At 57.8% G+C, this 12,935-nt stretch overlaps 2 protein-coding genes across 5 annotated transcripts in view; one reads left to right on the forward strand and one right to left on the reverse strand.

Annotated features, from left to right (window-relative positions):
* Positions 1-12,714, forward strand: part of PISD (phosphatidylserine decarboxylase) — a 36,868-nt gene extending 24,154 nt beyond the window's left edge. Inside the window, exons 1-8 of one of the 4 annotated variants that reach the window (XM_047088026.1) lie at positions 1,914-1,998; positions 6,202-6,450; positions 7,994-8,159; positions 9,559-9,795; positions 9,962-10,100; positions 10,305-10,451; positions 10,672-10,832; positions 11,428-12,714. In XM_047088026.1, the coding sequence (XP_046943982.1) occupies positions 6,401-6,450; positions 7,994-8,159; positions 9,559-9,795; positions 9,962-10,100; positions 10,305-10,451; positions 10,672-10,832; positions 11,428-11,652 (1,125 nt within the window). In that variant the 5' untranslated portion in view covers positions 1,914-1,998; positions 6,202-6,400 and the 3' untranslated portion in view covers positions 11,653-12,714. Of the gene's footprint in view, positions 1-1,913; positions 1,999-6,201; positions 6,451-7,993; positions 8,160-9,558; positions 9,796-9,961; positions 10,101-10,304; positions 10,452-10,671; positions 10,833-11,427 lie in introns of those variants that run through there. The other 3 variants (XM_047088027.1, XM_047088028.1, XM_047088025.1) reach the window with 3 other exon arrangements.
* Positions 12,664-12,935, reverse strand: part of SFI1 (SFI1 centrin binding protein) — a 102,519-nt gene continuing 102,247 nt past the window's right edge. Inside the window, exon 34 of the mRNA XM_047088024.1 lies at positions 12,664-12,874. Coding sequence (XP_046943980.1) covers positions 12,770-12,874 — 105 coding nt within the window. The 3' untranslated portion in view covers positions 12,664-12,769. The remainder of the gene's footprint in view (positions 12,875-12,935) is intronic.

The following is a 12,935-nucleotide window of genomic DNA, read 5'->3' on the forward strand; positions in this document are numbered from 1 at the left end:
GATTACAGAGGAACCCTGGTAGACCTGGAGTGTCCCTGTTGTTCATTTTACTGGGAGAGCATTGGTGTTTCAGAGGCTGCTCAGCAAATGAGAACCTGGGCTTTTGTTTTCCTCCCCTAAGTGTAACTTGGACAAGGCCTGGTCTGGAAGTACTGGAGGCTTTGGGGAAGTCAGAATGGTCCTCCAGGATCTTTCTGGTTCTGGAATTTAGTGTTGCCAGGATTCTGTTATCTTCCTGTGCTTTCACTACTTTTTATCCCATTTCACGGTGTGCTTGCTTAGAGCTCTGGGGTGAGAAGGGGTCTTAAGTCTCACTGAGGCTCAGAGAATGCTGTGGGCCTAGGCTGGGAGACTGCAAGGTGCAGCCCCTGTGCTGGAACCTGAGCCCTAGAGGGCTGGAACTCTACATAGTGCACCCCTGCTGCCCTATTCCTGCTGTGTATTGGAAGTATCCAGCATTATGGAAGTCCACAAGGAAGGACCCTGCCCGTCTTCTGCCCCTATCCCCGCTGTGGCATCCCAGGTCTGTAGCTTGTCACAGAGCACTTGCAGAGTGGATCCAGATGAGAACAGGTGTTTGGGGCTTTGTATGCCACCATGTCCTGCTCCAGGCTGCCTGGGCTCAGCTGCCCATCTCTCCGAAAGCCTAAAGGCTCTTTCTTCCTGTTCCAAATGTTGCTTTAGAAATCAGATTCTCAGGGCGCCTGGGTGGCTTATTCGGTTGAGTGATTTCAGCTCGGGTACTATCTCACGGTTTGTGAGTTTGAGCCCCACATCAGGCTTGCTGCCTTTGGATCCTCTGTCCCTCTCTCTCTTACCCTCCCCGACTCATGCCTGCTCGCTCTCAAAAATAAATAGATATTAAAAAAAAATTAAATTTTCAGTGATCAGAAGGAGCTAGGGTTGTACCCTTGTTCAGTGGCCTAGAGCATGAAGATTGAGCCTTCTGAGGCAGTCTGACTGCTGAATTTCACCATTTGTTTGTTTTTTGGGGTTTTTTTGGTGTTCCCCGTTCACTCTATCTCACCTAGAAAATGTCTCTTCAGGGGCGCCTGGGTGGCGCAGTCGGTTAAGCGTCCGACTTCAGCCAGGTCACGATCTCACGGTCCGTGAGTTCGAGCCCCGCGTCGGGCTCTGGGCTGATGGCTCAGAGCCTGGAGCCTGTTTCCGATTCTGTGTCTCCCTCTCTCTCTGCCCCTCCCCCATTCATGCTCTGTCTCTCTCTGTCCCAAAAATAAATAAACGTTGAAAAAAAAAGAAATTTAAAAAAAAAAAAAAAAAAGAAAATGTCTCTTCATCCTATGTGGAGCGAGTGCTTGCAGGCATGGGGTGTAAGGTGCTGACCCCCCCCCCCCCCCCCCCCTGGCTGGGCCCTGCCATCTACTGGGGTAGAAGGACACTGCATGAATCACTTCACAGCCTGGGGCCAGAGGGGAAGTTTGCTTTTACTGAGTCTGGTCTCTTTGGGGGTCTATCCCAGATTTTGTGTGGCAGGGGATTTGTATGGTAGGAGTGTGTCTGCCTGGAGGAGGGGGGGGTGTGGAGGTGGGGGCATCCTGTGCCTTCCAGGTGGGGTGTGGGAAAGAGCCAAGGACTTAGATGCCTTTTCGAGGGCTAGAAAAGGTAGCTGGCTTTCTGTTCAGTCCCAGGAAGCTGGCCCTGGGTGAGGTCAGCCACACGTTGAAGCCTGGGACTGCCCAGTTTGGAGTGAGGAGGAAGAATGGCCCCCAGGCCCCGGAGGTGTCGCCGGGAAATCCCGTGACCGGGCGGGGCTGGTTCCCTGGCCGCAGCCCCTCCTCTTAAAGGGGCCCTGGGCCCGGTGGCTGGGTCTGGCCCGAGGGCGGAGCGTGACTGCTTCTGGTGTCCGCCCTCCATCCCCGCCCTGGGTGGTCCGAGTGGCCAGAGCCAAGCCCCCGCCTGCCTGCCGGGGCTTCCTCTCCGAGTGGCGCCTCCTTGGGCGTCGGCGCCTGACACCCAGCGAGACCGGACTACCTGCTGGTGAGTGAGCGGAGCCCGTAGCGGGGCCGCCCTGGGTGCCGGTCGCCCCTTGGAGCTGCGGGGCCCTCGGCTGGAGAGCCCACCCCACAGTCTTCATCCCTTCTCGGGCTTCTCCTGCCCACATGGTGGGTCACGGGCTGTCCTGGATGAGCTCACTTCCGCCAGGCCGGGCAGCATCTCCTGGCCCTCAGCCGGCCGGGAAAGGGAAAATGCTGGGGCTCCAAGTCCCCTCTTGCTCCGAAAGATTTCCTCAGTGACTGGCGCCAGTTAGGGAAGAAAGCTGCCCTGTTCTCAGTGGGACCTGTAGGTGTCCCCAGGGTCTCACCTGAGGGGCAGAGAGGGGGGTGACAAGCTGCCCTTCACAGAGCCCTATCCCCAAAGGAAGGTTCTTTTCCTTTCTGGGATTCTTAAATTTCTTAGAAGTCCCGTGCTGCGGGGAGGACTGTCCCCACCTCCAACCACCCTTCCCTGGCTGCTGGCTTGAAAGAAGTATCTCTGGGTCCTTCTCTTTCCTTCCTCTTCTCTTGCCCAAGGCTTCCCCAAGATGGCTCACCTGGGGAGAATCCATTTTCCCTGTTCTCTGTTTTTGAAGTTTTGTCTGCTTCTAGTCCTGGAACACAGGGAGGAAGGGTTGGTGGTCCCACCTAGACACAGCTGTTTGTGTCATGCTTCAGGTGAGCTGGGTGGGGGGCTGGGGGTGTCGGGTAGTGGCCCTGCCTTCCAAGGTGGAAGCGGGCCCAGAAAGTCAAGCAGATGGACACAGAATTTGGGGAAACGGGGACACTGAGGCTTTCTGCTGCGGCTTCAGGGGGAGTGACCCTGGCACCCAGTGAGAGTTCTGCTCAGGGAACAAGAACAAATTTCTTAGGTTGTCTCTGGCAGGTTGTGTGCCTGGCTGCAAGGCCCTTGGTGCTCAGGGAGAGCTCATTGGGGGGCGGGGGACAGACAGTCTGACTCCGTCCCTGCCTTCCTGACCTTGTCCAGACTCAAACCTGAATCCATCAAAGTCCAAGGGAACCAGTCAGGAGCATGGCTCCCTGCCCCCACACCTGTAGTAACTGGTAACTGGCCTGGGTTCGTCCATCTGACTTCAGTTGGAACGTTCCATTCCACTGAGGGGGTTATTGTTGCCTTCATTACAGGTTGTGAGGGGACATGGCAGCACTGGTCGGGTGTGAATACCCAGAATAGCACGTCCAGACAAAGGTGACCCCCTACCCGGTCCTGTTGGGCCGTCAAATCTTCTCATAGGGATAGCAAGTGTCCGTGTGATTTGGGCTCTTTCAGAACTACTGACTCCACCCTGTCCCTGCTCTCTTGCCAGTGGGAGCATACCTCGGTGCTCCCAGAGTTTGGGTTTGGAAACGGAGGTGGGGTGTTGGGAGTCAGGTCTAGGGGATGAGATGACACCAGGTCTCGGGTGAAAGTGAGGCATGGTGTTTCTGAGCAGAGCAGAGTTCTGGACCAGTGTTGCTACTATGATCTGAGCCTCGAGGGGGTGAGCAGGAGGAGTGACCCTTCCCATTTCCAGATAGCCAAACTGATAGCCACAGAGCACCTGTGACTTGCAAGGCCTCTCCCAGCTCTCAGGGTAGGGCAGCCAGGATTGCAGTAACTGGATTGTCCCCCTCCCCCACCAAAGCCTAGCTTCTGAGTTCCCCTGTTCAGTATGGCTGGTCCTTAGGCCTTGTGATAACTTTAAACTCCTACTAGTCACAGCTCACAACTCTTCTCCACAGAGTGTCCTTGAGATGGAGGAGAGAGGGAATGTAACTGTACTTCCCTTGCTTCAGGGAGTCCTGCTTTTGGGTTCCTCATCTGGGCCTGGCTCCAAGGAGCCAGAGAGTAAGAAAATTTTGGCTTGGGCTCCAAGGGTCATCTCAGGAATGGAGGGCAAGTGGGGCACCATAATGGGGAGGCCAGGAGCACTGTTGGCCTAGGAAGTGGCTCTGCCTTTGGGAAGCAGAAAGGAATGAGCCTTAGGGGAGCCCCTTTCCTCCATCCTGCAGCTTTGAGCTAGACAGAGGGTGCCAAGCCTGTTTTCTGGGGACAGGTGAATTCATGTCTGCTCCCTGGGGACCTTTTGGGGCCCATGCATGGTGATTTGGAAGAAACTTGACAGTCTGGTCCCTGACCCATTTCGGAAGAGGAGGTAGAGTGGTGGTGGAGGTAGGACTGAGGGCTCAGGACATCCTCCTGGCCCTGTGGGGGCAGTTTCTTAGAGTCTAGGATAGCAGCAACCTGAACTGGCCCCCTTGAGCACCCTGCACTGCAGGAGGAAGGGTGAAGGCCCAGTTTACTGTGGTGGGCCATGAGGCCTGGCCAAGTCCCTGCACTGGGGGCCCTGGGGTAAATGAAATGGCAGAGGCATACACAGGAATCTGTTTTTGAGGACCTGAGGTTTTGGGTCTAGCTAGGTTTGTCTGTGGGCTCCAGCATGTGCCTTTCTGGCAGCATGCTGCAGTGGTCACTGCCCCATCTGGTAACATAGTGGGGGAAATAGGCAGGTTGAGACTGGGGTGCCCATCCTCTTCCACAAGGCCTCACTGGCCTCACCGGAAATCCCAGGTGTGCACTCAGTCTGAGCTTTCTCGAGTGGGGGCAAGAGCCTTGTCCTAGAAGTCAAGCACTTCAAGCACTGTGCCTAGTCCTGACTGCCTGTCACCCCTTTGGGCCTGGGGAGCTGACAGGAGGCCATTGTGGGGCCCCATTGCCTGGTGGGCCATGGAGGGGTGGGGTGTGTGCTCAGTACATGGGTGATATAGTTGAAGTGACCTGTCACAGATGGGAAAGTTAGGAGGCTCAGCATGGGTGAGGGATAGACACAGTGGTGTCCATGGGTCCCAGGGCCTGGCCCTTAGGTCAGAGGAGGCTCCTGTGCGTATCCGCTTCTGGCTGAGACCAGGTGCCCACCCATAGTGAGCTGTCCTGCCACTCAGGTGAGTGGCCTGGGGATGATCTCTGCTGGAGGGGTCTGGGTCCGGGGTGGCCAGGCCTTGCCACTTCCTTGGTCAGGGCTGGAAATCCATGCTTACTTTCGGATGTTACTCAACCTGTGCCGGCTCCCACTGCACACTACACTCCCAGGGATTTGACTCGCCAGGGACTGGCATTTTCACCTCTGGCTGAGGTGCCTTTGCCAGGGCATCAGACATTCACCCTTGTGTGGGTGGAGCCGGGTCTGAGTGGGGCCTCTTGTTCTGTTGTGAGTCAGTTGGCTGTGCGGGGGTCAGCATTTGGCCTGGGACTGCGCTGGAGCAGGCAGGTGGCCCAGCTTGGGGACAGAGTGGGTGGAGGGCAGGGGCCTGTGTCCGAAGCCTCAGACCCCCACTGCTTCCCAAGCAGGTGTGACCAGTGCCTATTTTCACGATAGCCCCAACCTCTAAGCTGCGCCCAGTGAGCCACAGGACCCAACTGAGCTGGGAAGCAGCCCACCAGCCACCAGCTGACCTCTGCTGGGTCAGCTTTCTGCCTTGGGAGCTTCTCTCAGGGCCTGCATCTCTGCGTCTAAAGATGGTGGCAAGTGCCTGTCCTCTGTAGCCCGCAGTTGGGATTGGAGGCCAGGCTGGTTGGGTCCTTGACTATCCCTGGGCTCAGACAGCAACGACTGTGGAATGTTTGCTCTCCTTTCCTATTATCTGTGAGGGCCTGTGGGCGTGTCCTCCCAGATCACCAGGCAGGGCCAGAGTGCTGTCCACAGCAAAGATCGGAGTGAGGGGCTGGTTTGGGCTTCAGTCCTGGTTGGTTTTCCCTCAGATCACGTCATGAGTGTGCTAATCTGCTGAGGAGGCCTTGGCGGGGTCTGTGCCGGGATGGGAGGCTCTGACGCCTGGCTGTGGGGGGCTGGTGAGAGAGCTGGAGCAGGTCAGGTTTCCAGCGTCTGACCCCCACCCACCGTGTCTCTCTTGTCTTCCCGCTCACTCCCTCATTCCTCAGATGCTGTTTTGTCACCTGAATGGAAAATGGGTCAGGTCCTGGTGAGGGAGGGGCTGCTCGAGCTGCAGACAGGCCGACGCTGGGTGCCCGCCTGGAGCACAGGGCTCAGATTCCAAGCTTGTGCTTCTTGCGCCCACAGGCGCCTGGTCCCTTCTCTGGCATTAGCTCGCTGCGCTGGAGGGGGCAGGTGGCCCAGCCTGGGGACAGAGTGGGTGGAGGGCAGGGGCTTGTGTCCGAGGCCTCAGGCCCCCACTGCTTCCCAAGCAGGTGTGACCAGTGCCTGTCTTCACGATAGCCCCAACTTCTAAGCTGCGCCCAGTGAGCCACAGGACCCAACTGAGCTGGGAAGCGGCCCACCAGCCACGAGGCGGCCAGCCCGAGGAGTGGTGACAGCGCAGGAGCTCCTGGCTGGGGGGAAGGGAGGAAGGAGGAGAAACAAAGGCGAGTGTGCCTGGCGCCGCCCACCATGTGTCAGTCAGAGGCTCGGCGAGGACCGGAGCTCCGAGCAGCGAAATGGTGAGATGCTGCCGGCCGCGTCCTAACCTCACTGTGCCCCGCCACGACCTCCGGAAGGTCAGAGTTCACGTCCAGCGGCCCCGAGGTGGAGGTGGCGGCAGGGGGCAGGGGGATCAGCCCCCGAGGCTGGAGGGGCCCGGCCCGGGGGGCCTGAGTCGGAGATCCCGCTTCAGGTACCTGGGGAGGCCGAGCGGGCTGGTGGCCTAGTGTCTGCTGCTCCCTAATTGCTGCTCCCAGGCCCCCACCCCCAGGCGCTCCCCACCCTGCTCTGGAGAGGTGCCACTCTTCTAGGATTGGTCCCTGGGCTTCTGCAGTGATCAGGGCGGGTGGGGGAAGCCCTGGGGACAGCAGGAGTTTGTTCAGCTTTGTTTGGCCCCTACTACCTTCCTGAACCTTTTGAAAACACAGTGGGGTGGGGTGGGTTGGGAGAGAATGAACGCAGGGAGTCTGGTGAGCTGTGGAAAGAAGCATCTTCCATTGCCATCATTGAATAGCAGGTGCCCAGCCATCAGCTTGGCTCTCCATTTTTTTCTTTTTGGTATCAGCTGAGATGCCTCTTTGTTCCTTGGTTTGTTCAGCAAGTGGGGGCAGAGGACATGGCTTCTCTGAGAGTGGATGGGAGCCTTAGATTATCCAGTTGAATGCAGTCTTTTTGCAAATGAGGAAACTTAGGCCTGGGGACATTCTCAGAGCGGGTGTGAAGGTGGTCTTCTGATGGCTGCACTGGGGCTTCAGGAACATTTTCTAGTGCTTAGGCATGAGACCAGGGGACTTGGGTGTCCCTGTTGTGTCTCAGGAGGCCAGGGTTCTGGTGAAAAGGCCCACCCAGCCTCAGATCCCTGCAAGGCTGAGCCTGTGCTGAATGCACTGAATTTGGCTTTGCTGAAAGGAGGGGTTTGGCTGAGGTGTGTGACCCCGGCAGACCTGGGAGGTGGTCTCAGGGTTTCTGGGGAGGTTCCCCCCACCAACCTCTGGGTCTGTTTTGGAGAACCTGATGTGATGTAGAAAGACCAGGCAGGTGGATGGAGCTGTAGCTGTTAGGGGTGTGCGTGTGTGCAGGTACACGTTCATGGGTGTTTTCTTTTGGGGTCTTGCCAGGCCCAATCCCTTAATTTATCTGATGAGGAAACAAGAAGCCCAGAGCCTTGAAGAGATTTTCCCAGATCCTGCAGTGCAATGGTAGCCGTAGCTCCCCGCTGCTCTGTGCTTCTGCACTGTTGGGGCTCCAGATCAGACTGTCTTCCTGGCGCCTCTGTGGGCAGAGCTGGCCCCAGGAGTTGGGGGCTGTGAGGCAGGCTGTGCACCCCGTCTTCCCCATGCTGCCCCTGATTCCTAGTCCTCCTAAGCTGGTAGGCAGGTGGGTGAGACTGGGATGTGAGTCTGCCGACCAGAGGCAGCTGAGCCCCCAACTCAGAATGGGCTTGTGTTGAGGGGCCATGGCAGTGCTGCTGGACTCCATAGAGAGGCAGGCTTGCTGAGGGTGGGGTGGGGCCTCCCAGACCCTGACTGCTGACCTGGCTGTGCGCGGACATCTGCTCTGCAGGTTGCACTTCCCCCAGCTGGCACTGAGGCGGAGGCTGGGACAGTTGAGCTGTATGTCCAGACCTGCCCTGAAACTGCGCTCCTGGCCCCTGACGGTCCTCTACTACCTCCTGCCCTTCGGTGCCCTCAGACCGCTCAGCCGGGTGGGATGGAGGCCCGTGAGCAGGGTAAGTGTGCACAGACTGCTGGCCCGGCCGTCCTGGGCGCAGGCCTGAGGTTGGGACCCAGGACACGGAAACAGAGAAGGAAACAGTTGTCAGATTAGAGGTGATGGTGTAGGTGCTGAGCCCCCTGGTTGGTCATCTTGACAGGCGAGTTGGTTGGGAAGGCCAGGCTGGTTGGTGGCCCTGAGGGCTTGCTGTGCACTGCCTGTTTTCCTTGCCTGCATTTGTGCCATTTAGGGGCTCTGTTTCTGAGAGGAACCCACACTGGGCATTCAGAAAATGGTGTCTGATTCCCTGGGTTCAGGTAGAAGAGAGCTCAGAGGTGATTTTGAGAAGAATGTGAATCAATTCCAGGATGCCAGAGGGTGATTCAGGAAGGCTGGTGCCTGTCTGGGCCCCTTAGGGTGTGGATGCCTTTGAGGATGTGGGAGCCCAGGCAGAGCTGGATGAGGGAGCGACCTGGCCACCATTCCCTAGAGGGCCGGCTCCCTTGCCCTGGGCTCTCTGGGCAGGCTGACCCCAAGTAGGGCACCCTATGCTGAGATGGGCACGTCAGCTGTGAGGAGTTTGGGGAGCCATTAGCTCAGTGCACTGTAGAGGTGTTTAAAGTTGGAATGAAATTATACTTACACCGCGGGGACTTGGTGTCTAGGTCGGGCTGACAGGCAGCAGCTGCCAATTAGAGGCAGGTCCCACTGTGGCAGCAGCACCTGGGGTTTAAGAGGCGCTCCCCCTCCAGGTCGCCTGGCCCTGGGAGTTTGGCGCGCGGTGCCAACAGAGACAGCTGGGGCCGATTCCCCTGTGCCTTGGGGTAGCAGCCCCAGGTGCAGACAGCTTTGTGGACCAGTCTCTCACAGTAGAGTGCCTCGGAGCTCAGGCAGGCTGGGTAGGGCGCAGCTGTGTCCAGGGGTGCTTGCCGGCTGGGGTGGGGGTGACAGTGATACAGTGCATCTTCATATGAAAGTCCCCGACCTTGTGCGGGCCATATTCCCTCCGCTTTCTGTTTGGACCAGAATGTGTGCTTTGGGCTGTGAACTTTCGCCTGCACCCAGGGTCCTGCCCCTTTCTGCCACAGCGTCTCTGTGCAGGTATCAGAGCCATTTATGCCCCTCCTTTCCTTAAGAAGTGAGACTGTGCTGGCCAGTCTCTCCTGGGGACCAGGGCAGTTGCTGTTAGACCTGTGTATAAAATGACTGAAATACTGAGTTTAGGTCACTGTATCACAGTCTCGGCCAGTATTTGGTCTGTGAGAGTATTTGGAAAGCTCAGTCTGGTTCCTAGTAGGAAACAACCACATCACAAAGCCATCGTGGGTGCCCAGGTGGCCAGAGGTGGTGGCTGACTGGGGGGTGGCAGGGGGCATGCAGGGCGGCCCACTCATCTGCCTGTCTGTGGCCTGCAGGTGGCCCTGTACAAGTCAGTGCCGACGCGCCTGCTGTCGCGGGCCTGGGGCCGCCTCAACCAGGTGGAGCTGCCGCACTGGCTGCGCAGGCCTGTGTACAGCCTGTATATCTGGACCTTCGGGGTAAACATGAAGGAGGCCGCCGTGGAGGACCTGCACCACTACCGCAACCTCAGCGAGTTCTTCCGGCGCAAGCTGAAGCCGCAGGCCCGGCCCGTGTGTGGCCTGCACAGCGTGGTGAGGCCCAATCCTGCCCTCCACTCCTCCCTCCAGAAACGGGATTGTCACCTGTGTCTTTGGGAACCAGTCCCGGCAGCCTCCACTGGTGGCCCATGGTTACTCCTGTCAGGCTGGGGGAGTCCCCCTGCCTCCCTTAGTGGAAAGCCTTTCTCTGCCCTTTCAGATCAGCCCATCAGATGGGAAGATCCTGAACTTTGGGCAGGTGAAGAACTGCGAAGTGGAGCAGGTGAAGGGGGTCACCTACTCGCTGGAGTCGTTCCTGGGTCCACGCATCTCCACAGAGGACCTGCCCTTCCCTCCAGGTAGGTTGGTGCCTGGTGGTGGCCCCCACAGCCCTGCTGCAGCAGTGCTGGGCTGGGTGTCTGGGAGAAGGACGTGAATGGGTTGGGGAGGGAAGGGCCAGGAATCACTGTGTGGAGCTTCATGGCATCCCTGGAGCCCACGTCTAGACTACACAGGCTCAGGTGCTTGTCTGAGAGCCTGGCCCTCGTGTCTGCCCCCCACAGCTACCCCCTGCGGCTCCTTCAGGAACCAGCTGGTCACTCGAGAAGGCAATGAGCTCTACCACTGTGTCATCTACCTGGCCCCCGGGGACTACCACTGCTTCCATTCTCCCACTGACTGGACCGTTTCCCACCGGCGCCACTTCCCAGGTTGGCCAGAGCCTCCCGCTTTTTGGTGTCAAGACACCGGGGCTCCACATTTGGGGTGCTGAGGTGGGGTGGTGACTGCTTTAGTCTGGCCGGATGTGGGCAGCAAGGTGCAGCCTGGGGTCTAGCCCATTCTGCATTTGGAATGATATGGGTGGACATGGGACTCTGGGAGGCTGGTCTTCTTGCTGGGTGGGGAATAACAGTGTCCCTACCCCCACAGGCTCCCTGATGTCCGTGAACCCCGGCATGGCCCGCTGGATCAAAGAGCTCTTTTGCCACAATGAACGGGTGGTCCTCACCGGGGACTGGAAACACGGCTTCTTCTCGCTGACGGCCGTGGGGGCCACCAATGTGGGCTCTATACGCATCTACTTTGACCGGGTAAGCAGAGCCAGGCCCAAGGGCTGGGCCACTTGGAGTTCCCTCACCTCCTCTTCCATGCAGCCAGATCTATTGGGACTGTAAGTTCTAGATGGGCCCCTGCTAGGCCTGGCTCTGCTGAGCAGCTGCCCTGAGGAGGGGCTGGGTCCTGGGCTCCTGCTCTGCCAGCCCCAACCCCAGATGTGCTGCCAGTTGCTCGTCTGGAGGTGGTTAGAGAGGGAGGGGGTTAACCTCCCAGCCCGCACTTTGCTTCTGCTGGGAACCCAGCAAGAACATTGAGCTCAGGGTGAGGCGTGCTGCTTGGAGGCTGAGCATGTGAGAGGGTGGCCACTGCCTGTCCTTCCCCGGGAGCTGCCTTTCTTGGTGTCAGCTTGTGACCGCCTCACCCACCCTGGATGCTGGAGGAGAGTTGGGTCTGATTCCTCTGTGTCTTTCTGGGTCCCAGTTCACAGCTGATACTGGGGACTGTGGTTAGACCTGGCCCATCAAGTCACTGTCCCTAGCTCCCTTTCCAGTCTGGGTTGGGGACAGGCAGCAGAGGTATGTTCCGAGTCCAGGAGCAGACTCCACATGCTATGACTCTGGCCTCCCACAGGACCTGCACACAAATAGCCCGCGCTACAGCAAGGGTTCCTACAATGACTTCAGCTTCGTGACGCATGCCAACAAGGAGGGCATCCCCATGCGCAAGGGAGAGCACCTGGGCGAGTTCAACCTGGGCTCTACCATCGTGCTCATCTTCGAGGCCCCCAAGGACTTCAACTTTAAGCTGAAAGCTGGACAGAAGATTCGGTTTGGGGAGGCTCTGGGCTCCCTCTAGAGCCTCTCTCCTGGTGGTGGCTACTGTGGGAGCTTTTTCAAACAGAAACAGGAGGGTCTTTTAGAGGGGAGCCTCCGCGGCTGGTCAGGGAGGGGTCTCAGGGCTGTGGAGTCTGACCAGGCAGGACCTGGGTGACTAGTTTCTGCTGTCCCAGAGATGTAGATGAGGTCAGAGCCCCTGTTGACCCTGGACCTATGTGGTCCCTTCTTCCCACTCTAAAGAGAAAGAACATGTAGGCCAAGATGATCTCAAATTCCCTTTTGGAGATTTTTTTAATCTGTATAAACTGGAGACCCTATGTCTCCTGGCTGGGTGTTCAGTTGGTCTTGATTTCTGTTGTAAGACAGAAGTGGTTATGTATCCCCAGCACTGCTTTTTGGCCTCCCCTTCTGCCTTTCCTGCACTGACTGGGCTGTGCTGCCCCCAGAGCAGGGCCATGTGGCCTTTAACACAACTGCTTTCTGTTCCCAATTCATCCCACCCTGCTTGTTTGGGAAAAGCTGTCTCTCTGCACTTGTGGCTGAATGCATCATCCTGGACTCTGCCAGCGTCTTCTGAGGGGGTCTAATGGCATGGCGCTTAGCAGGTCCCATTGAGTGACCTTCCGGAGCTGGCAAGTCCTCTTTCCAGTAAGCAAGACCAGTTACTGAATCCCCTGAACGGTGTCCAAAGTGAATGGACAGGCAGGCAGGGGTGACCTATGGGGGCCAGGGGAGAGCTTGTCCCCCACTCATATCCAGACCCACATAAAACATGGTAAGTTGCTGCTGTTGATTCAGGGGCTTGTGTTGGAAGCAGAGGAGGAGCCTTGGTGTATTGGGAGGGGGCGGGTCCGTGCCTACCACACCTGTCCCCAGGTAACAGGTACACAATCCTTAGGGAGCCACCGACAGTGGGACCAGGGTTCAGGTTTCCTGGGGACGCTGTGAATTTCTCCTGCAGGAGAAGCCATTTGAACTCTTTCAACTGTATCAGTAGCACAGTATTTTTGTATGAAAAGTGGGAGACTTCTGAACAGTAATTCATTTAATTGCAACATTTTGAAATAAAAAATAAAACTCATTGCAGCTTTGCGTTCTGTTCCTGGAGGTGGGCTGAGGCCTCCCTGGGGCAATGACTAGCACAGAGCCCGCCGCAGGGCCTGGACGCGGGCGATGCAGGAACGAATGGGTTGGCGTTGGGCCTGGAGCTCAGAGGCCAGCTGCTGGATCTGCAACTCCACCTGGGGGACGGGAGGCTGAGCTGAGACAAAGCACAGCCAAGGGAGCTGTCCCAGGGCTGCC

The sequence above is a fragment of the Lynx rufus genome, unplaced genomic scaffold (genome assembly GCF_022079265.1).
Source record: "Lynx rufus isolate CCGP_SWC_20201006 ecotype Redwood Valley unplaced genomic scaffold, mLynRuf1.p SCAF_24, whole genome shotgun sequence".
In the NCBI taxonomy this organism is placed as follows: Eukaryota; Metazoa; Chordata; class Mammalia; order Carnivora; family Felidae; genus Lynx; species Lynx rufus.